The 21,861-nt window shown below is 39.6% G+C and overlaps 1 protein-coding gene across 3 annotated transcripts; it reads right to left on the reverse strand.

Moving 5' to 3' along the window:
- Positions 1-5,591: 5,591 nt before the first annotated feature.
- LOC113164319 (chloride intracellular channel protein 4) lies at positions 5,592-17,683 on the reverse strand. Of its 3 annotated transcripts, none has more exons than XM_026363569.1 (6): positions 14,434-17,683; positions 9,962-10,071; positions 9,268-9,393; positions 8,795-8,901; positions 8,369-8,550; positions 5,592-8,092 (listed from the first exon to the last, which is right to left on the reverse strand). In XM_026363569.1, exons 1-6 carry the CDS (start codon positions 16,870-16,872, stop codon positions 7,931-7,933), a joined length of 3,126 nt encoding a protein of 1,041 aa, XP_026219354.1. In that variant the 5' UTR covers positions 16,873-17,683; the 3' UTR covers positions 5,592-7,930. The 3 variants fall into 3 exon arrangements, with proteins under 3 accessions (XP_026219354.1, XP_026219356.1, XP_026219355.1); XM_026363571.1 differs by lacking the exon at positions 14,434-17,683 and adding an exon at positions 10,529-10,835; XM_026363570.1 differs by lacking the exon at positions 5,592-8,092 and having other exon boundaries at positions 8,412-8,550; positions 9,362-9,393.
- Between the last annotated feature and the right edge of the window lie 4,178 nt (positions 17,684-21,861).

Raw genomic sequence — 21,861 nt, forward strand, 5'->3', positions numbered from 1 at the left:
GATAAGAGGCGTGTGTAGGATTAGTTAAGGGTCATGTGTCCGATCGATAGACTGAGAAACTGAAGATGTCAGCAAATGAAAGACCTCAAGTGGACAATCTGAGTTAGACAATGGATTCTTCTATACACTTGAAACAATACACTGTAGAAAAACATGCACAGAGCAGAGTACACTGAAAAAACACATATACTATACACCCAGATGCCAGAAAAGTACTAGACAGGGGTGAATCTACAGGGAGGCAAGAGGGACAGCTGCCCCGCCCACTGCAGGGTTTGGGAGGACAAACAATAGTAATAACTATTAGATCGTCTTTTCCTATGTCTTGATGCTCTGAAGAGAGTAAAATTTTCCTAAAACTATACACACTGTAACGCTCACTGTGTATGTTTAGCTGACATCACATCATCACTGTACTTTTCCTGCAGATCCTCGTCCTAGTCTCAGTCATGCATCAGCTGCACCAGAAAGGCCCTCAGCTGTAAATCCGAGTCAGTATCTGAAACAGTGGCTTCTGAGCAGCAAAGCAGCTGATAAAACCACTAGAAGGACTATCACTGCTGGCGTCAGGGCCAGATTGAGGATCAACCCTGGGACAGCCAGTCCAGGTAAACGAACCCAGATGCTGCAGATGATCTCAGCCCTGGAAGAGCTGCACAGGACTTTCAACAGCACGCTGAGCTCACGGATCACCATCATGCCACGAGGTACTGGTACTTACTGATGCTCCATGGAAGAGTTTACGTATGTAGAGTTTATGTTGGCTGTTGGTTGAAGGAGGAGCTTCAACAAAAGGAGCAAAAGGAAAAATATCATTTTGGAGATGGTCCACTAGAGCTCAGAGTACATGGCTCAAACAATGAGGATGTATCTTAGAGATACTTGTTTTGGACTGTCTAGTGTTTTTATCTCCATGTAAACCAGCAACTGACTCACTGCTCTTTATCTTTTATTAAAGACCCTTTTTTCCCTTTACAGCAAATGGCAGAAATTCAGGAAGAAAAAATAAAGTGGTAAGTTCATGTCAAATATTTATTGATCACTGTCAAGTGTATGACAGACATACATGGAAGCCAAACTTTGTTCCTTATGTGTGTGTCCCTGGCTATAGAACAAGAATCTTAAGACGTTAGGAAATTAAAAACCTCCACTGAACAATCTGAGTGAAGCAATAGATTCCTCTAGACAACTAAAGCCATTCACTGTGGAAATATACAGCATGCACAAACAGTAGCCAGTGATGTAGTCTAACAAAAAAAAAAAAAAAATGGCTTCAATTGCTAGTGAGCAACCATCACCATGTGACCAGAAAGCTTTTGTTTTATGAATCTAATGTACACACAGGTGCTACACACATACTAGTCAGCAGACAGAATACATTAGAGATGCATGCAAAACAATAATTAACAAGACAAAACAAACATAAGTGTAGATAAAAACTTTGAACCTCATATCAGCTTTTAAAATTAAGCTTGGAAGAACGTTTGAATCTTCACCAAGGCTTCAGCAAAGCTGTTGAGGGACTGCCTGCCAGTCACTATGCAGGGACAAGATTATACATTTACATTTAAGAGATGTGTAATTAAACACCAGAAGTATGAAGTCATGATGTCACATTATACAGTGGTTTACCACGATGTAAGCAGTTCAGCATTGTTGGTTCCAATAATCATCTTCTCATCACACTTTCTGTTGTCGCTGTGGTTGAAGCTTCCTGCTGCAGAGGGAGGAGTGAAGCCCACCACTGCACCCCCAGCACCAGCTGACAGCACTGCATCCAGAGCCAGTGCAGATGCCGTCGTCCCCAGCCTAACCGGTCGAAACTTCAGGAAGTCTCTCCCACCACAGAACAAGAAGACCAACAAAAGAGGTGAAAGTCATTACTTACTGTACCTGTCTTCACAGCAGGACGTAAGAAAAAAAGAAGAGTCTGAAAAAGTTTATTATGTCAAATCAAATTAGAAACTGATTGTTGTTCTTTTCTGTCTCCAACAGTGTGCTTCTGGAAGTACTGCTCCCAGAACTGATCATCTCCCAGCCAGTGGTCTCTATCCATACTCTTACCCTTGTTTGTCCTACTCACTCATCTATCATCATCTCCCTTTCAATCCATCTAATCAAGCCCTTGATATTTATTTATACAGAAACATGTTAAACGTTTAACAAATCCTGATGTGAAAGATTTGATGTATTTATCAGTGCACAATGCAGCTGGGTCATGGGAATGGTGATTTATGCAGCCTGGTTAATACTCTGTTCAGTGAACACTTTTATTTTAACTGTACTGTAAAGTGTGTAGATGTTTTTCACTGATTTGTTCAATTTGTCATATGTCAACTCTTCAACAGCCCCTTCCATCTGTTAATTCCAAAATGTTTAACAATATTGAGGAAAAGCAGGACTTTCTGGTTCTAATACTCCTTTATACATTTTTTTTGAGAATAACGTGCAAAAAGTGACTTCAGAGCGACTTCATACCGTGTAACAGGAAACTGTCACATTAAAGTCAATACTACTATATATCAGTAATATCATATTCTCATTGTCAAATGAGCCATTCTGCATAAAGAGTACTTTTACTTTTGGTGCTTAAAGTAATTTTTGAGTTAATTGACTACTGCTTTTACTACATTTTGAATGCAGTTTTTTTGTCATTTTTACTCCTAACAGAGTATTTGAACGCTGTAGTACTACTTCTTTAAGAAGCAGATAACGCTTTAACTTGATATCATCCTATCTGTCTCCCTTACTCTCCTCTGTCACTTCTCCGACCTTTGACCACTAGGAGACTGTTGCTATGGCATTAGGAGGCTCTGTGCCTCCCACCACACTGGCGCCAGCCTCGACTCGGACCTTTTCGTTTCGCTCATCAATTAACAAGACTGACCGATCACAGAAAACGATGTGCGCTTGTGGCCAGCGCATGAACAAACACCTGTTAACTTTCTTCTTTTTCTTTTCCTTTCTAGACAGACACACAGTCGTCGTTGTTGTATGTGTGTGTGCCAACTTCAAAATAAAGTTCAATCTCTAGCCTGCTGTGACAATAAAGATTGACATTTTTATTTTTCCACAGTTACACTGGCTTGTTCATTATGCAAACAGACAATCATATCCAGTGACAATAATACAATTTCAAATTCACATACCACTGATGGTGGTTGATCTACTAAAATATTGAAACATTGAAGACTGAAGTTTAGAAAACTACATCTGCACTGCTCCAGAACTTCTGGCAATTAATTTGTTTCCCAATAAATTGTGTTTTGTACTACAGCTCTACAATAATGGTATCTGAAGTGGGACTTTACCCAGTGTTATTAGTCTCAGCACAGTAAAAACAGCAGGACATTCTTCGTCTGAATGTCTCCCTGGTAATTGAGCTGTGTGTGTTTGCCTGTCTGCATGTGTAAACTCTGGGTCATTACATTCAGAGAGGTCACCATCACTGTCGCCCCTGGTGATGAGTATTTGTCTGCACACTTGCATGTATAATATACTGGGTCTTTCACATACTGTACACACACACACACACACAAAATAACCCTAATCTGCATATTTGGAGATCAGACTTTGTAGTGCAAATTAGAAAAACTGCCATTAAATGAGTGCACATAACCACACCTTATATGAAGTGTTAGATGTTGTACTGTGTACTGTACAGTCCTATGGATCTGTCATTGTTGGTTCAAGTTCTGTTTGAGCACAGAAATTACTTTGAGTAAACTTGTTTAAAAGGGACTCCACGCAAAGTAAGAATGCCACATCAAATTCTTTACTCAAATTAAACTACTAGGTACATTCTCTAAAATTTAGTACAAAACTCGATGTGAACTTGATGTGGTTGAAATCATAAATTTTGAAGATTTCTTCAACAAACATTCAAAACTTAAGACACAAAGGTTGTAGTAATAATAATAAATATAATAAAGCTTTGCAAATTGCTCATTTTAATCACTTTATGGACTAACACTGATTCATCGATAATAATAGCTCAGCATTGATTAGTTTGTTTTATTTAAGATCATCTACAAACATAGGCAAACTAGTTATTAAAGCTGTAAAATAAAGTAAGTAAAGTATTTCCTTCTGAATTGTGGAGTAAAAATAAAAAAATATTTAAAAAATATATGGTACTAGTTACTTAACACCTATTAAATTGTTTTACTTGGCACCCTCTGAGAAATCCCATGACTCAGAGACAACAAAAACAAAAGACTGACAGCAATCCACATAGTGATAAAATCAGTTTAATAAAGATTCTTCCCCCAGAGAGAAAATAAGGCCAGAATTCAGCAGGCTGAGGTCAGGGTCAGTTTGGTGCAGGTAACGGTTCATGTCCTCCAAATAATTAATGGATGACTGCCTCAGTTAAAGCAGTGACTTGGTGCAGAAACATATTGATCCATGGAAATAAGTATTTTTCATTTCATTTCATATTTCATTTTAAGGAAACATTTCTGTTGGAAAAGTAAAACTGGAAGTCCTGAAGAAAGGTGAACCTCTTGTGAGGTTTAAAGGGGTCATATTATGCTTTTCATGTTCTGATGTTACATATATATTTCTGGGAAGCTGGGTCATGTTACACATAGTCAGAGGCCCAACACTTGAACATGAACGTGGGTTTGCATGCTGAAAACATCCAGGTTTCAGTCTGTGCTCAAAACACTATATCAGCTGTAAAGCAGTGTGAAAGTCCATACCTCTCCATCTGTTTTCAGCTCTTACACCCACAAACTATGCCATCCCCCCCACCCTGCTACCACTGTGCTCACAACTAGTGCCAGTTCTAGCGTTCGTTCAGATGTCATTATGTCTTGCACAAAATGCTTTTTCTGGTTGTGAAAGAACAATAAGTAGCATAAAACAACAATGTGCACAGTCACAGACTAGTAACAGGCTTCGAGCAATGTTTTTAACTGTTCATGGCACTTCACAGACGACGTTGTGTCGATGATGTTTTCACAACCTGTCCCAGCAGACAGCAGGATTTTTGGCTAGGTTGTTGCTAAAGAACAGTGATGTTGCAGCTGGGCATAGTTCGGTCCACCGAAAGACCAAACAAACAACTTCATCTTTTCAGTCCCGAGGCCAGAGCAGCTGTTGCACAAAGAGATATTATAAAAGGTATTTGCACTTTTTAAATTTGAAAGTCATGATCTTGTATCAGTGAAGCACTACAAAATTATTATAAAATATAAACTTAAAATTAAGCATAATATGACCACTTTAAGTAAAGAGATTTAATTGAAAATGAAATAGAGAGGACCAAAGTGACTCTGCACAGTGATACCGAATGAAAAATAATTTTCATTACAGTGGTAAGTTTCACATACTGAACACCCATAATGAATCAATCAAAAAAGCCATCAGCACCAGCTAAACTAACCAGCACCAAAGCCTGCCCACACTCAGCCAATCATTAACATTAGACACAAAAGCAGTACCATCAATGGATAGTCAGAATACAAGTGAGTAGTCTCAGTACACATTACGTGGTTATAAAATAGTAAAGTATGTAGAAAAAGCTCTTATGTCTACTCAGGTCTTAGCAGGAAACATTTTGACTATTGATTCATCAGTAACATATACAGACACCAAACTAAGGAAATGGAATCAGATAAACTATTTTATTCACAGTGACTACACAGATGGAAGAGTTTATTGGAACTGGAGGAGCACAGTATAAAGATCCATTTAACACTTTATTTCACTTGTCCTTAAAGTTAACTGGATGTCATCCAGTAAGGCTCAATAGATAATTTAGTCTTTTATAACTTTGTAATGATTGATTTTGTCCTGACTAGTAAATATGTGTGCTGCTTAAATACTACACTAATTCTAAGTAGACTATGTTGTAGTCATGTAATCTATTAAAATTTGGTTTACTTTTGTTTTGTTTTTTATGTTTTTCTTTTGCAGTTTTGATTACATTTCTTTTTAATGATACGGATATTCAGATATTCACTTGGCGAGTGTGGCCAATCAATGGTTAAAGCCATTCAAATATTCAAACAAGTGTATTGTAATATTAATCCTTTAAGGAGCACTCTGACATTTTGGGAGGTTTCTTTTACTTCTTTAGCAAGAGTTGGGAGACAATATCTGACTTTTAAACTCTGTAAATTCAGTACATACATTTTTAGCTTAGCTTAACCCAACACTTAAAGAAGGGACACCTAGATATTAATGCTTTATTACTAGTTTCAGAAAACCCCAGAACTGCTACATACTATCTCTTAGAAAATATTGTGGACTTTGTAACTGCATGCAGTCTTTCATAGTTAACATGTTAATACCCTGCTATTGTGTATTTATTACTAGTTGGTATAATTTCCTTATACATTTTCTAATTAGTTACTTTAATAGAAAAAGAGATGTAATTTGACCTTATTTAGTCAGCATGCAAGTTTTTGCCAGTGTTCAAATTGGAACGAAACCATAACAATTGACTGTTGTCATGCCTGTAGTTGTGGTTCAGTGTGACACCTGCCTACCAGTAGACCAGTAGGTTTATTGTCATCAATATGTGTTGTAATTTGGCAACATTGTGTTGAGTTGTACCAAAGACAGTAGATGCAATAGTCACAGTTAATATTGTAAAAGTGGCAAAAGAAGTCCACATTGGAAATAGAGAGTTGCTGTGGTTCAGGAGGTAGAGCAGATTATCCACTAACCATTGTGTTCAACTCCTAGCCTCTTCAATCCAATAGTCAAAGTGTCCTTGGGCATGACACTAAACTCTAAGTCACTTTCCTATGCATGAATGTAACGTAATAAGTCACTATGGATAAAAGCATTTTCCAAATAACTAAATGTAAATATGAGGTCAGGGTGGATGAGTAGTAGACAAAAAACTTTGAAAGAGACACCAGTTGGTTTCCAATTTCAAACTTACAGTCAGCTACTTTTACTAACCATGACCACTTAGCCATTTAACTATGACAGTGAAGGTCTGGCCTTCGAATAGCTTGATAACATTTGAATCAGGTGACTAAACATACTGCTCATGTACCACTACTGTCATTGTACCATTATTGTACCATGTGAAGCCCCAGATATTAGCCTGGGACATCAATTTGATTAAATATAGCCAGAAGGAAGGAAATGTCCAAAGATATACTGGATAGGGTTAAGTGGTGAATTACCCCTACAGAAGGTGTGAAATATGAGTGTGACCCTCAAGGATAAGCAGTTACTTGCTCCAGGATCCAATGAACATGTACTTTGATAGTAATAATAACCCTGACATATTAAAGATTAAATAAGTCAGCCAGGTTCATAATGGTAAAGGCGTTGATTAGCATTCACAACATAACATGATGGCTTTTATTCCAGTGTCAGGGACCGGTGCTCAGGGACTAATGTAAATATTTATTGAAGGTACAGTACGTATATATTTTTTCTTTTTTCCAATTTCAATAGCGGATATAGCAGAATAGCTAGTGTAAGATTGTACTTTAAATGTTCTGGTTGAACTTTAAAGACAAGTGTCTGATTAAACTACCCTGATTAGACTTGCTAAAAATGACTGCTCTTTTTATTTAGTTTCAGTAGTGAACTTGGTCCTGCCATTGTGTGAATAAAAATGAATTAGTTCTGCAAGCAAATATATAATGTTTAGATTACCTAAAATGATAAGCATAAAGATTAGAGTAGATCACTGTACAACCCAACCTGTGGGAGCACACACACATACATGCACACACACACAAATGTTGATACTCAATGGTAATCAAGCCTTATTGAATCACCTCCCCTCCTTTCCTTTGCCTGTAGTGTTTTCATTCCACTTCACCTTTTCTTCTGTCTGAACTTAAGCAGCCTACCTTCTTTAACTACTTTTTAAAATAACAGTTGTTTTTCTTTTCTCTCTGCTTTAGTTTCATTTATTCACCCACAGTCTTTTCTTCTTTTTTCACTGTTGCTCTTATTTGATTCGTTTTGCCACATTCAGATAAGCAAATTCAATCTCTCTCTCTGCAGGACAGGTGCTGGTGAACTCCTCCCTCTGGTAGGCGCTGTTTAAGTACCTCCACACCCCCATCATCTCTGCTGGGATCTCAAAGCCACGGTATTTCTTGGCTACAACCTACAAACATAAAAATGTGGACAGAATTGAAGAGTTAGTAACATTGACCATTAAAGGGGTGTAACATTTCTCTCAACAATACTCTCAACATCTGCACAGATTATCTTGATGGAGGCAAGTCCTGCTTGTTTTGTCCTGTTGCTGATTACGTTGATCAGGTTTGTTCAGTCAAAAGCTAGAACATACCATCTCAGATGATTGGGGAGAAGACAAAGACTGTGTTCTGATTCTGGGACTGTATCTTTTAAAAACATTCATTTTCCCAAAAAAAATTACCTTAAGGATGTGTAGTTTTGGCAGCAGGTTGCAGTCCGCCAAAGTGAGCTCCTCACCATCTAGGAAACTCCTGGTGGATTCAGGCAGGTCTCCTGGAGCGTAAGCATCAATCTCAGCAGACAGGGGAGTCCTCAAAAACTCATCAAGACGCCGAAGAGACTTCAACAAGGCTTTCTCTAAGGCTGTGCAGACATACAGAGAAAAAGAGAAGCAGATAAAGTGTTTGACACTGTTGATCAAGTAAGCTACTGTATCCAAATGTTACAGCTACCTTTATTATTTTTTTGGTCCACTTGGGGGCAGCAGACGTTTTGCTTATATTGTTTTAGGATTTGTTTTACCAGGCTTTAGAAACTACTTACTACTACTACTACTACTCAGCTGTCACTTGCTTAGTTTCAATCTGTAAAAAAAAACGTCTCTTACCGTCATTGGTGTCTTTTCTTGGGTTTTTGATGTATGCTGAGAACTTGGCAAACACATCAATGCCAGCTGTGTTGGCTTCAGGATGCCTAGGAGCCAGTCTTGGGTAACTGGAGTTAAAGGGTTGGGGACATGAACTTTGTTGACCATTGTTTATTTTTTCTTCTATACTAGCATTTCTTAATGTATCATCAATTGAAATAGACCTAGTTGAGACAATATGAAATGAGCTGTTTTATATACACCTGCACAATCTAATAGAATATAATATAGAATCTCTTCCATTGATTGATTATTACCATCAAGGGGGTGGTGGGGTGCCTTTAGTAAGAGATGTTTCTGACTCATATATATAATACACCCACAGCATCTGTGAAACTTAACAAAACAGCTATACTGTTTGTTTGTATAACTACATTTACTTTAACTAAGCCTCATCTGATCAATTATATGCCAGTGAATGTGTGTTTCTGTACCGTGGTGGGGTTAATTTTTCCTCCAGGAACTCCTCGATCTTATTGACATCAACCTTGACCTCACCATTAAAGGTTACAAAAGGAGGGTTTGTACCTGGAGCAAGGTCCTTCAGGTCAGCTGGCTTCCTGAGAACACAAAATTCACACACTCACAAGGTTTGCAGTGAGGAGAGAGGCTGGTGTCCAGCATGTCAGAGTGAATTGGAGTCATGAAGAAGAAGGGTCATCATCGTTAATGTAGACTCTTTGTATGAGTTTGATATATTTGCCAATAAAAGTCTTTTAAACTATCACTGTCACAAACTAAAGAAGCGTGGGGAAAAAAGGAAGCGGCAAAGTTTGAAGAGATTTTCATTGAATTTACTTTGAATTTTCGGGGGCCTGTGGAAGGAAAATGTACACATATGCTAACACAAGTATTAAGAGCATGGACTTTCAACTGAGGTCACTTGATTCTCCCCCTTTACCTTGAGATGACCTGATATTGTCCTGTGTTCTATGATACAATGAATAAACTTGACAGTGCTCAGACAAGCACACTTTTATTGTAAATTGTAATTTAAATTTTACTTTAGCCAATTTACTAATAATTCTGCAGTGACTTTTCTAATTTCTTAATTAACATATGCAGATCTCAGATCAGTATTTGAATTGTAATTGCACTTGAAGTGTGTGTGCGTGTGTAGTATGTTACCGTTTGAGGTCGACAGTGGTGACATTGAAGATGACTCCTTTCAGCCACAGGATCATAAAGAGTCTTTGGGAGAATGGACAGTTTCCAATGCTCTCCCCATCACTTCCCGCCTACACACACACGCATACACATGTATGCACATAAAGAGACATACACACACCAGTGCAGAAATGAGAGAATGCAGTGTAAGTGCCATAAATAAGCTATATAACAACATATGTACAGAGTTGGAGCGACATGCTGTCATCAAGACCACATATTCTTTCAGGAGGTCCTTACTTGTGCAACACAATGTCAAACCACAATCTGCATATATTAGATTCCTAAAGTGTGCAAAACTGGCTTACCCACTGTCAACATTTGGTGTATTAGGAAGCAAAATACTTTTTAGGTCAATCAGATGCCTGCCACTCTTGAAAATATTGCTAATGAGAGCAGAGTGTCAACAGAGTGAAGACAACATTATATAACTTTAGCTATACATAAGCTGTCACTGTAACTATTCAAAAACATTGTTCCTGTGAATCCAGTTAGTAAGATTTGTAGACGTTTTCTTGCATCACTTACCCTTACAAACAGCTCAATGGTGGGGAAGCCAAGTTTTTTAACTGCAATGTCATACCAAGACATGATGAACCAGTACAATCCACAATTAATCCTTAGCAGCTGCCGTGTCATCTTTCAGTAAAGCCATGATAACCCTTGAGAAGCATCATGCCAGTCTGTCTGTGTTTGTGGGTCATCTGACTATTTATCCATTTGGTGGGTGTTTTTTTTTTTTTTTTTTTTTTTGTAGTATCTCAGTGTCTCCTCCTCACACAGTTGCTCTTTGTCAGAACAAATGTTGAACACAGTCTCAAGAGAAATGTCTGTGTATGTGTATTAATCAAATTGTGAGCACAAAAACAAATCTGTTCACAAAATCTGTTCCCTTTTTTTCTTAAATTTGAACCTCCTGCTCCCTTTCAGTGACACATGCAATCATACATGTCTCATGTATCACTCTCTTTCTTCTGGTATTCCCTTTAGAATGATTTTTATTTAATAAACATTTGAAGTCAGTGTTGAGTGAAGTTTGGAGGAACAGAAAAGTGTAAGAGTTCCTTTATGTCTCAGAGGAGTGGGCAGCACTGGAATCTCGGCTCCATCACAAACGCACAGTTTGTTTCAGCAGGAATGGAAAAATCTTTTTCACACCCACAGAAGCTGAGACATCTCCCTTCTTTCTCTCTTTTATGTGTCTGATATGGATATATTTAATGGGTTTGTTCTGATTTGTTACTACATGTACGTTAATGTTGATACTGTCAACCAGATCATCTCTGTAGAAAGTTTACAGACTTACCTGAAAGTACTGTTACCCTTGAACTTTATTAATTAATTCATTATTCATGCAGAGTGAAACCTAAAGCTCATAGTTTACTGAACAAATTATCTGTGATCTATTCATTTCTGGTTGTTTTCTAATTGTAGATATGTACTCCCTTAATTTTATAGGGTTTATTACAACACAATCCAGTAATTTTGTCCTATCTATTCAACCATTTATTTATGTGGTCCAGGCAGGGGCGGACTAGAAAATGTTAATTAGGGGGCTAGATTTGGGGAATACCCTAAGATTATGGGGCACATTTGGAAAATTAGTAAAACAAAAATGTAAAAATTTATGCTCAACTTTTTAGTTTGTTTACTGTTTGTTTGACCCCAAATACACAACTTTATTTATTCTGAAATAAGATATACAAATAAATAACATTTGCAACTCCAAAATAGCTGTAAATTCATCCCGTGCAGGGATTATCTACCTAACAACTAACCCTGCAACTGCTACTAAACAGTTTTGCTACAAAGAAACATGAATACACAGCCCATTTTCGCTCCAAAGCATTAGATACTGAAGATACTTGGGGACAGGCAGCTGTATTTAAGGCACCAAGGGTTCAGGGTTCAGTGCCTCGCTTGTCCAGAGACACTTTGACACGTGGCCAGGAATCAGGGAAGCTAGGAGTTCACCCACAAACCCTGGGGTTTGTAGACAACTGCCTTACTAATTGAGCCTTGGTCACCCACAACCTCAACCTCCAACATTATGTGCATCTCTTCACTGCACTGTAGACAACACAGAGTTTGAAAGAGAGCACTCAACTCAGAGCAGTAGTAAATGAAATACAGTTTGGGGTTATAGGTAGGTACAGATATAAAACTGATCTGGACTGAGCCTCAAATCCACTATGTGCATTTACAGAATGTGAGTGTTCACAATTTCCAAACACATTGATAGTAGTGTGACCTCAGTCCTCTCAGCTACAGTCAGTAGTTCCCTAATTCCAGTAATAGTTCCCTAATTCCTAAAGACATGGAGGAAAAAAGCATGTGGAGAGAGTTACAGGCAGTAGATCCAATAACACGTGTTTACATTGTTCAGCAGGTAGGGGGTGAGCCTGAATGCAGCTCAGAGGATCAGTCTACTAACTGACTGGAGTAGATCTGATTTTAATAAACGCTCAGTATCAACCTCATATATTAATAAGCCAATGAACCTTGATGAGTGAAGCCTTGATCCACTTGTTTCCTGACCGTTAAACATAATGTACACATTGTTGAGTTTTTGAGCTGAGTATGTGTTGTTTCCAGATCTCTCTGGTGAACCAGCAGGCTAATCAGCTTACTGAGTGAGAATGTAGAGATTAACCCTGCATGCTGCTGGCGGCACCATGGCACTGTTGCACAATTCATTTCAGCTCCAGTCACACAAGTCGCTAGTGCCATAAACATGATTCCTGACATGTGAAAGACACTGAAACAAACATTGTATTTTATGAAATATATATATATATATATATATATTGGGAATAAAGGTACTGTGGCATATTAAAATGACAACTAATGAAAACCCTTTTTAGCCATTTGATTACTATGACTTATTATCTCAGTGGAGGTGAAATCTTGTAGAGTGCTACTAAGTACAACACAGCTTCCATAATATGTCCACCTAACTCAGTCTGGGCTGCCAAAAGAGTCTTGGACTAAGGACGCCATTGTTTGAATGTGAGCTCCCACAGAGCTGTATTTGTGGAGCAGATCTCAGATATTACTCTGTGTGTGTGTGTGTGTGTGTGTGTGTATTTTTGCACTTGGTGTTAAACCTCTCTGCTGGCCTTCACGGCTCTATTTTATTCTCATGGTTAGTTAATAGATAGGAATGTGGTTCTGAACCAGGACAAAGTTGATCTCAGTGTGACACACATGTAAGAGTTAATTAAAGTTTTAGAGTGGAAAAAATAATTCAGAAGTCAAATGTGTAATAAAAGTATTGTTGTGGCTGAACTAATATCATTATAATATATATGTGCTATTAGTTTGTCCACTGTTTTTAAAATTGCATGCATGGAGCAATGTAGGTTACAATGCCTGATGGATTAGTGCATTGCTGTCTTAGTGGGATAAGGTAAGAAGATCAAGATGGGTTGTGTCTCTCACTCGCTCTCTCTGTATCAGACACTTACACTTTGACACAAGTTACATGCCAATAAGCACAGCATCTTTGCCAGGGACACAACATGTTTTTACGCGATTTCAATATATCTATACAATACCACTACAAATGTTGGGCAAATTAACAAACAACAGCAATTCAAAAGCAGTAAATATATACTGTCTCTAACAAGTTAGCTTTGTTGTGTGCTGGATGTGTCATTCCGTCTTTGTCTTCAGTACATTTGGGACTGTTAGTGTTACCTATCAGCAAGAAACATTATTTTTGATTTTTTCACTTGTATCTGCTGTCTAACTTCAGTCTTCAGGTGTGTACTGCTGTTAAGGTTAGCCATTACTGACATGTTAAAACGTTTTTTATAAATGATTGATCATAGCAAACAGATGTTTATGTTTACTTAAATGAAAGTTGACATACCTAATTACAAAGCAGCACATTAAGCTTTTCAGTATCTTCTTTCAGTGTCTTGCATTGTGTTGCTTTACCCTGTTGTAGGTTGCAGTGACTTTGCTAGCCTTGTGTGCTGTGACTTTTTTTCCAACAGGTATGCCACAGGACTGCCAGCTGGGCATAAGACCAAAGCAATGACTTGGCTCAACAGTGTTCTCCTAATCCAGTGAACACATTTGCCAGAGCCACACTCTACCAATGAATGATGCTCCAAAACTGATCCAAGTGCAAAAGCCCAGAGATCCACAGCTCTCAGAAGACCAGCCATAAGGCAAACACAGAAAGAATAGAATCAGGTTACTTTTACACCTCCCAGAACACATGTGCACAGATACAGTATTTAGCTGCTGCTGTGTTCTGTCAAAAAAGATTACAGTTCCCATGCCCTGTACCCTGAACTGTTAGACCCATCAGGTCCATGAATAGGAAACTATGGATGAACTCTCACTTTATATAGTATATGTAGTGGTATTAACTGAGGGTGGACATTATGTGAGTAACGTATCATGTGACATTTATTATTTACCTTGACATAGAGAGAGATCTCGTAGTCCTGGTCCTGTGGTATTTTGCTGTTCCTGCGCACATGGGGCAGAGGGCTCTCCACTCTCTTATGGGAGATCAGTTTCACCTCCTCTTTCTTCTCCTCAGTGAACTCCTCTCGCTGGGGGATGTAGGAATGACCATCCTCCAGCAGCACCACTCGCTTTTTCTTCACATGTTCGTCTTTTTTTTTGGGAAGGGATTCGTCTTTGATCACTGACTTCAGCTCCTTTATCCAGTCCTCCGTCTTTGGCAGACTTCTCTCTTCTGGCGATGGATCTTTCTTTGCCCATTCCTTCCTTCCTCTTTCATTTTCGCAGATCTCTTTTTTCACTGGCTTCAATTCTTTCCTCCAGTCTTTCATCTCTGGTTCTCTCTTATCCTCTGGTTGATTAATTTTAATCCAGTCATTATCTTTTCTTCTAGGTGACCGCATTCTTGCTGTCCCCCATCCTTCCTTCCAGAGTGGTTGCGGCTCAGGACATAAGATCCCATTTTCCATTGCTTGCCTCAGTTCTTTAACTTTTCCATTTATGTCCAACTCTGCGTCTCTAATAACATCTTTTGTATTTTTTTTATTCTCTGTCTCTCCTTTGTCATTATTTTGCTTCCAATCTTTATTTTTATCACGTCCCACCTTCATAACTTCTAGCTCTTGAGATTCTCTGTCTTTTGTCTCCACATTGATGTCTTCAGTAGGGATTGGATCACTACTATGAATTCCCTCTATCTCTTCAATTTCATCATCTAAAACAGTAACAGGCTCTTCTGCCATCTCTACCTCTTCCACAATTGCTTCTTCCAGTGCTTCCCCTCCCCTTTCATCTTCTAATATGACTTGATTTGTCGCCTGGTCTCTGAAAATGTCCCCCCACACTGATTCTGTTTCTCTGGGGAATGTAGGCGTATGAAGTTCCTGAAAATCCTCCCGCTCTGTTGGGGATGTTTTCTCCTCTATCGTGACCTCACCTTCTGGCTGGTCCAGTTCAACTTCACCCTGTTCCTCCAGTTCAAAGGCCTCCTCCACCTGGTCCAAATCCACATCTTGCTTTTGATCTAATGGTACCTCCTCTGCAAACTGTACTGCTGGTTCTGGAAAGACTACCATTGCCTGGTTTTCAACCTGAACCGTAGAGTCTTCTTGCATTTCTTTATCAGCTCTTCCTCTGTGCTCTTCTTCATCCATCAACTCGCTAATAACATTATCACTTGGCTTCCACTCCTCTTCCGTAGTCTTTCCTCCCCCATCCGTAGCTATTAGAGCATTAACCCCAACCTGTCGCACTTGCTCTTCATCCTGCACCTGATGATTGATCCCTACCAACCTTGTTTCGTCAATCCCTCCTTCTGTCCATGGCTGAGCTTCAGGAGGTACAGAGGCCAACTGTGGCTGTATTACTTCCAGGTTTGTTTCACTCTCTACATCTAGAACAGCATCAGAAGTGGGCTGGACACCTTTCACCAATTTGTTAGTTCCCTCAGCCTCTATCTTTGCCTCTGCTGAATCTATCTGTTGCCATGCGGTGTTATTATTAATAGATTCGTCTTCCTGTTTGCTGGATTCTAAGTTATTGTCATCTGTGTTTTTCATTTCATTTAGATTTTCACTGATTAACTGAACCGTTGAAATTTGACATGGGTCATGTTGAATGGCGATTTCTTCATCTATCCCCATTGTAACAGAGTCAAATGTTGTTTGACCATCAGTGGTCTCTGTCACCTCATTAGTGGAAAGAATAGCAACTTCAGTTTCACGTGTGTCATCAGTAGACAACTGTATGGACTTTACTGACGCCTCAAAAACACTACTAGATTCATCAGCAGTCTCTGTTTCGTCAGTAGTGGACACGATGTGTTGTTCATCAAATCCATTGCCTAACTCAGTCATAGGTTCCTCCTTTACCTCTGTCTCTAAACTTGCTGTCTCTTGTTCATTTTCTTCATCTCCCCTGTACTCTTCACTTTCTTTTTTACTGCCACATAAGAGAAATTCTTTTTGTGTGTCTTCTGACTCTTCCTTTGTCTTGTTTTCGCCCTCTTTTTCTTTTATTTGTTCATATATTTGTTCGTGCTCATTATCTTGCACTTCAACTCCCTCTACCTTGTTTTCCTCCAGTGTTTCACTCTCTCCCTCCCCCTCCTTTATCAGTCCATTTGGTAACAAGGCCGCTTGCATAATCCTCACTTCCTCCCCTTCAACATGCTGTCCACTTTCTCTTTCAGCTTGCTCGTCTCCTGCCACAACCATCACCAAAACATCCTCCCCTACCTCCTCAGCTAGTTCCACCTCCTCATCTTCCTCATCTCCCTCCTCATCCCCTCTTCCTCTCTGGGTATCAAGATCAGAACAATTACCCAGAGGGTTGAGGACAATGGCACCATTTGACAGGTCTGGATTTGGGCAGGAGCCTGATTGAGCCATTGTCACGATTAAAGAAATAATAGAACACTTACTCAGGAGGAATTAGTGACCAGGTTTCCACGATGTATAGTGTGCAGTTCTCAAGTTTGTGGAAAAGGACTATTTTGAAGAGATGATCAACAACAGAATTCGGATGCACCAAGACTAAAATTATAGAATGGTTCCACTTCTCAGATTAGGTCCAAGAGGAGATTGCCAAGGGCACCAAGCTTTAAAAGAATGTAAAATTCCGCTTTTCGCAGTATCCCTGATGTCGCAAAGCAAGAGGCCAGAAGGAGGAAGAAAAATATTTCCCAGTTCACAAGAGGACTTTGAGAGAAATCCAGACAGGGTCCAAGGTGGTTCTGGGAATGTTTATAAATCCAGAAAGATTTTAAAAGGTCTGTATGAGACTTCAACCAAAAGTTATAGGGAAGTGCATTTCTGGAATATAGGTTTAACCCCCACTTGTAGCTATAGGGCTCTCAAACCTGCACTGCACCTTTAGCACAGTTCAGCTTCAATAAATACAATCTACCTCTTTCTGTCTCTCTCACTCTACTCACTCTCTCTTTCTCTCTCCAGAGGATTAAATGAGTTTGAGAGTTTGATCCCCACATGACCAGAAGCTTAAACCCCTCTGCCATACAGGGACCAGCACCACTTGTAACAAAGTTCAATAACACCTACACAACATATTCACATTTACACCATACTGAACATCTGCCTAGTGTGCCAGACAGAAACAGAAGCACATACAGTTTTAGGTAAACTCAAATATGTGGTTACTCACAAATAAGCAATAAACAACGTTGTTCATTATATTTAAAACTTTAATGAGTTATATGATTTCAGCCAATTTAATACATGTGTGGATATCATTATTCAGATTTTCAAATGGCGTGATATACTTCTCTTCTCTCTCTCTTTCTTCTGCACATGCACTGATTATTAATGTGTAGCTTTCATAAACTAAAACTCCAGTGACCACTCCTGCCACAAGATGGCAGACTGCAGATGGCAACCCCAGTTATGAGAAACACTACGAGTAGAAATGCAAACTTGTGATTTAAATGCTCATCTCTATTGTTTTAGTTTAGTAACTCAATGCATTATATTATTCAGCAACTTAATATGCAAGATATGCAGCTACAGACAATTCCAGGTGCACAAGGTTTGAAGGTTTGATGCATATTTGCAACATCTATAGTTTTAAAATTTGTTACATTATTACGTTTTATTTACCATTATGCAAGATGCAACATCTGTGCATTAATTAAAAATCAGCATTGTTTATTTATAGCAAGCTCAGATCAGTCAAACCAAAGTCCAACTTTACTCCACTACTCAGACACAATGGACATGCATTTCTACTTCCATTTTTTTAAGTACATATCTATGTATTTATTTAGTTTTCATTGCTTATTTGATAATCCGTGTAATTATTTTATTTATTCACTGAGGAAAGAAAACAAGTACAGGAAGTTTTACCCTGTTCAGCTTTAGTTCAGAATAATTCTGTGGTTTTGTGGTTTACTATTGTATACTATTATATTATTATAATAGCATATATTATATACTATTATATATTATTATAACAGTATATATTATTATAGTAGTATATATTATATACTATTATATACTATTGTCTTCTTCTTCTTTCGGCTTTTCCCATCAAGGGTCGCCACAGCGAATCATCCTTTTCCACCTAAATCTATCATGAACATCTTCTACCCTAACATTAGCCAACCTCATGTCCTCTGTTAAGACATCCATATATCTCCTCCTTGGTCGTCCTCTTGCCCTCCTGCCTGGCAGCTCCATCTCCAACATCCTTCTACCAATATACTCACTATCCCTCCTCTGAACATGTCCGAACCATCTCAGTCTGGCCTCTCTGACTTTGTCGCTAACACAGGCAACGTGAGCCGTCCCTCTGATGTACTCGTGCCTTATTCTGTCTAACCTGGTCACTCCTAAAGAGAACCTCAACATCTTCATCTCTGCTACCTCCATCTCAGCCTCTTGTCTCTTCCTCACTGCTACCGTCTCTAACCCATAGAGCAGAGCTGGTCTCACCACTGTCTTGTACACCTTTCCTTTGAGTCTTGCTGACACTCTTTTGTCACACAACACTCCTGACACTTTCCTCCACCCGCTCCAACCTGCCTGCACTCTCCTCTCCACCTCTTTTCCATACTCCCCATCACACTGAACTGTTGAACCCAAGTACTTAAACTCCTGCACCTTCTTCACCTCAGCCCCCTGTAACCTAACATTTCTACCTGGATCCCTCTCGTTCAGACACATGTTTTCTGTCTTACTACGACTGACCTTCATGCCTCTTCTTTCCAGAGCAAACCTCCACCTTTCCAGCTGTTCCTCCACCTGCTCTCTACTCTCACTGCAAATCACAATATCATCCGCAAACATCATTGTCCAGGGAGATTCCTGTCTGACCTCATCTGTCAGCCTGTCCATCAACATAGCAAACAAGAAGGGACTCGAAGCTGATCCTTGGTGTAGTCCCACCTCCACCTTGAACTCCTCTGTCTGACCTACAGCACATCTCACCACCGTCATACGTCTCTCATACATGTCCTGAACTACTCTGACGTACTTCTCTGCCACTCCCGACGACCTCATACAGTACCACAGCTCCTCCCTTGGCACCCTGTCATACGCCTTCTCTGAATCTACAAAGACACAATGCAGCTCCTTCTGACCATCTCTGTACTTTTCTATTAACATTCTCAAAGCAAAAATGGCATCAGTGGTGCTCTCATGGGGCATGAAACCATACTGCTGCTCACAAATCTCCACCTTCTTCCTAAGCCTGGCTTCCACTATTCTTTCCCACAGCTTCATTGTGTGGCTCATCAACTTTATTCCTCTGTAGTTGCTGCAGTTCTGCGTGTCACCCTTGTTCTTAAAGATCGGAACCAGAACGCTTCTCCTCCATTCCTCAGGCATCTTCTCACTCTCTAGAATCCTATTGAACAAACTGGTTAGAAACTCCACTGCTGTCTCTCCTAAGCACTTCCACACCTCCACAGGTACGTCATCAGGACCAACAGCCTTTCCACTCTTCATCCTTTTCAAAGCCTTCCTAACCTCTTTCTTTCCAATCTCTGCTATTTCCTGCTCCACAACATCCACATCTTCCTCCCTTCTTTCCCTGTCATTTTCCTAGTTCATCAGCTCCTCAAAATACTCCTTTCATCTTTTCTGCACACTCTCCTGGGTTGTACCTTTCCATCTCTGTCCTTAATCACCCTTACCTGTTGCACATCCTTCCCATCTCTATCTCTCTGTCTGGCTAGCCTGTACAAGTCCTTCTCTCCTTCCTTTGTGTCTAACCTGTCATACAGCTCATCGTAAGCTTTCTGTTTGGCCTTTGCCACCTCCCTCTTCACTCTACGCTGCGCTTCCTTGTACTCCTGTCTACTTTCCTCAGTCCTTTCTACATCCCACTTCCTTCTAGCTAACCCCTTCCTCTGGACACATTCCTGTACTTCCTCATTCCACCACTAAGTGTCTTTACCTTCTTTCCTCTTTCCAGATGACACACCTAGCACCTTCCTACCTGTTTCCCTGATAACCTCTGCTGTAGTTTCCCAGTCATCTGGAAGATCATCCTGACCTGTCTCAACTTCTGTCTGAATTCCTCACAAGTTTCTTCATTCTTTAACTTCCACCACTTGGTCTTCTTTTCTGTCTTCCCTCTCTTCTTCTTCCTGACCTCCAGAGTCATCTTACACACCACCATGTGGTGCTGTCTAGCTACACTCTCTCCTACCACCACTTTGCAGTCACTAACCTCTCTCAATGACCTCGTCTACATAGGGTGTAGTCCACCTGTGTACTCCTACCTCCACTCTTGTATGTCACTCTCTGTTCCTCTCGCTTCTGGAAGTAAGTGTTGACTACAGCCATTTCCAACCCTGTTAGCAAAGTCCACCACCATCTGTCCTTCCAGATTCCTTTCCTTCACACCAAACCTGCCCATCACCTCCTCATCACCTCTGTTGCCCTCACCAACATGCCCATTGAAGTGTGCTCCAACAACAACTCTCTCTCCTCTGGGGATACTCTCTATGACCTCATCAAACTCACTCCAGAATCTCTCCTTCTCTTCTAACTCACAGCCAACCTGTGGCGCATACCCACTGACTACATTCACCATCACCCCTTCAATTTCTAGCTTTAGGCTCATCACCCTGTCTGAGACTCTTTTCACCTCTAGAACACTGTTTACAAACTCCCCCTTCAGGATCACTTCTACCCTGTTTCTCTTCCTATCCACACCATGGTAGAACAGTATGTATCCTCCTCCAATACTACGTGCCTTGCTGCCCTTCCACCTTGTCTCCTGCACACACAGTACATCTACCTTCCTTCTCTCCATCATGTCTGCCAGCTCTCTGCCTTTGCCTGTCATTGTGCCAACGTTAAGAGTCCCTATTCTCAGATCTATGTCCCTGCCTTTCCCCTTCTCTCTCTGACCACGAACCCTTCTGCCTCCCCTCTTTCTTCGACCAACAGTAGTCAAATTTCCACCGACACCCTGTAGGTTAACAGCATCGGTGGCGGTCGTTGTTAACCCGGGCCTCGACCGATCCGGTATGAAAGTCTTGTGGATGATTTGCATGGTTATTTTGACAATTTTTACGCCGGATGCCCTTCCTGACGCAACCCTCTCTATTTATCCGGGCTTGGGACCGGCACAGAAATCCCTGGCTTGCAACCCCTGTGGCTAGATTACTATTATATACTATTATAATAGTATATATATTATTATAACAGTAGATATTAAATACTATTATATATTATTATAATAGTATATATTATTATAGTAGTATTATATACTATTATAATAGTATATATATTATTATAATAGTAGATATTATTATAGTAGTATTATATACTATTATAATAGTATATATATTATTATAATAGTAGATATTATTATAGTAGTATTATATACTATTATAATAGTATATATATTAT

The sequence above is a fragment of the Anabas testudineus genome, chromosome 2, assembly GCF_900324465.2.
Source record: "Anabas testudineus chromosome 2, fAnaTes1.2, whole genome shotgun sequence".
In the NCBI taxonomy this organism is placed as follows: domain Eukaryota; kingdom Metazoa; phylum Chordata; class Actinopteri; order Anabantiformes; family Anabantidae; genus Anabas; species Anabas testudineus.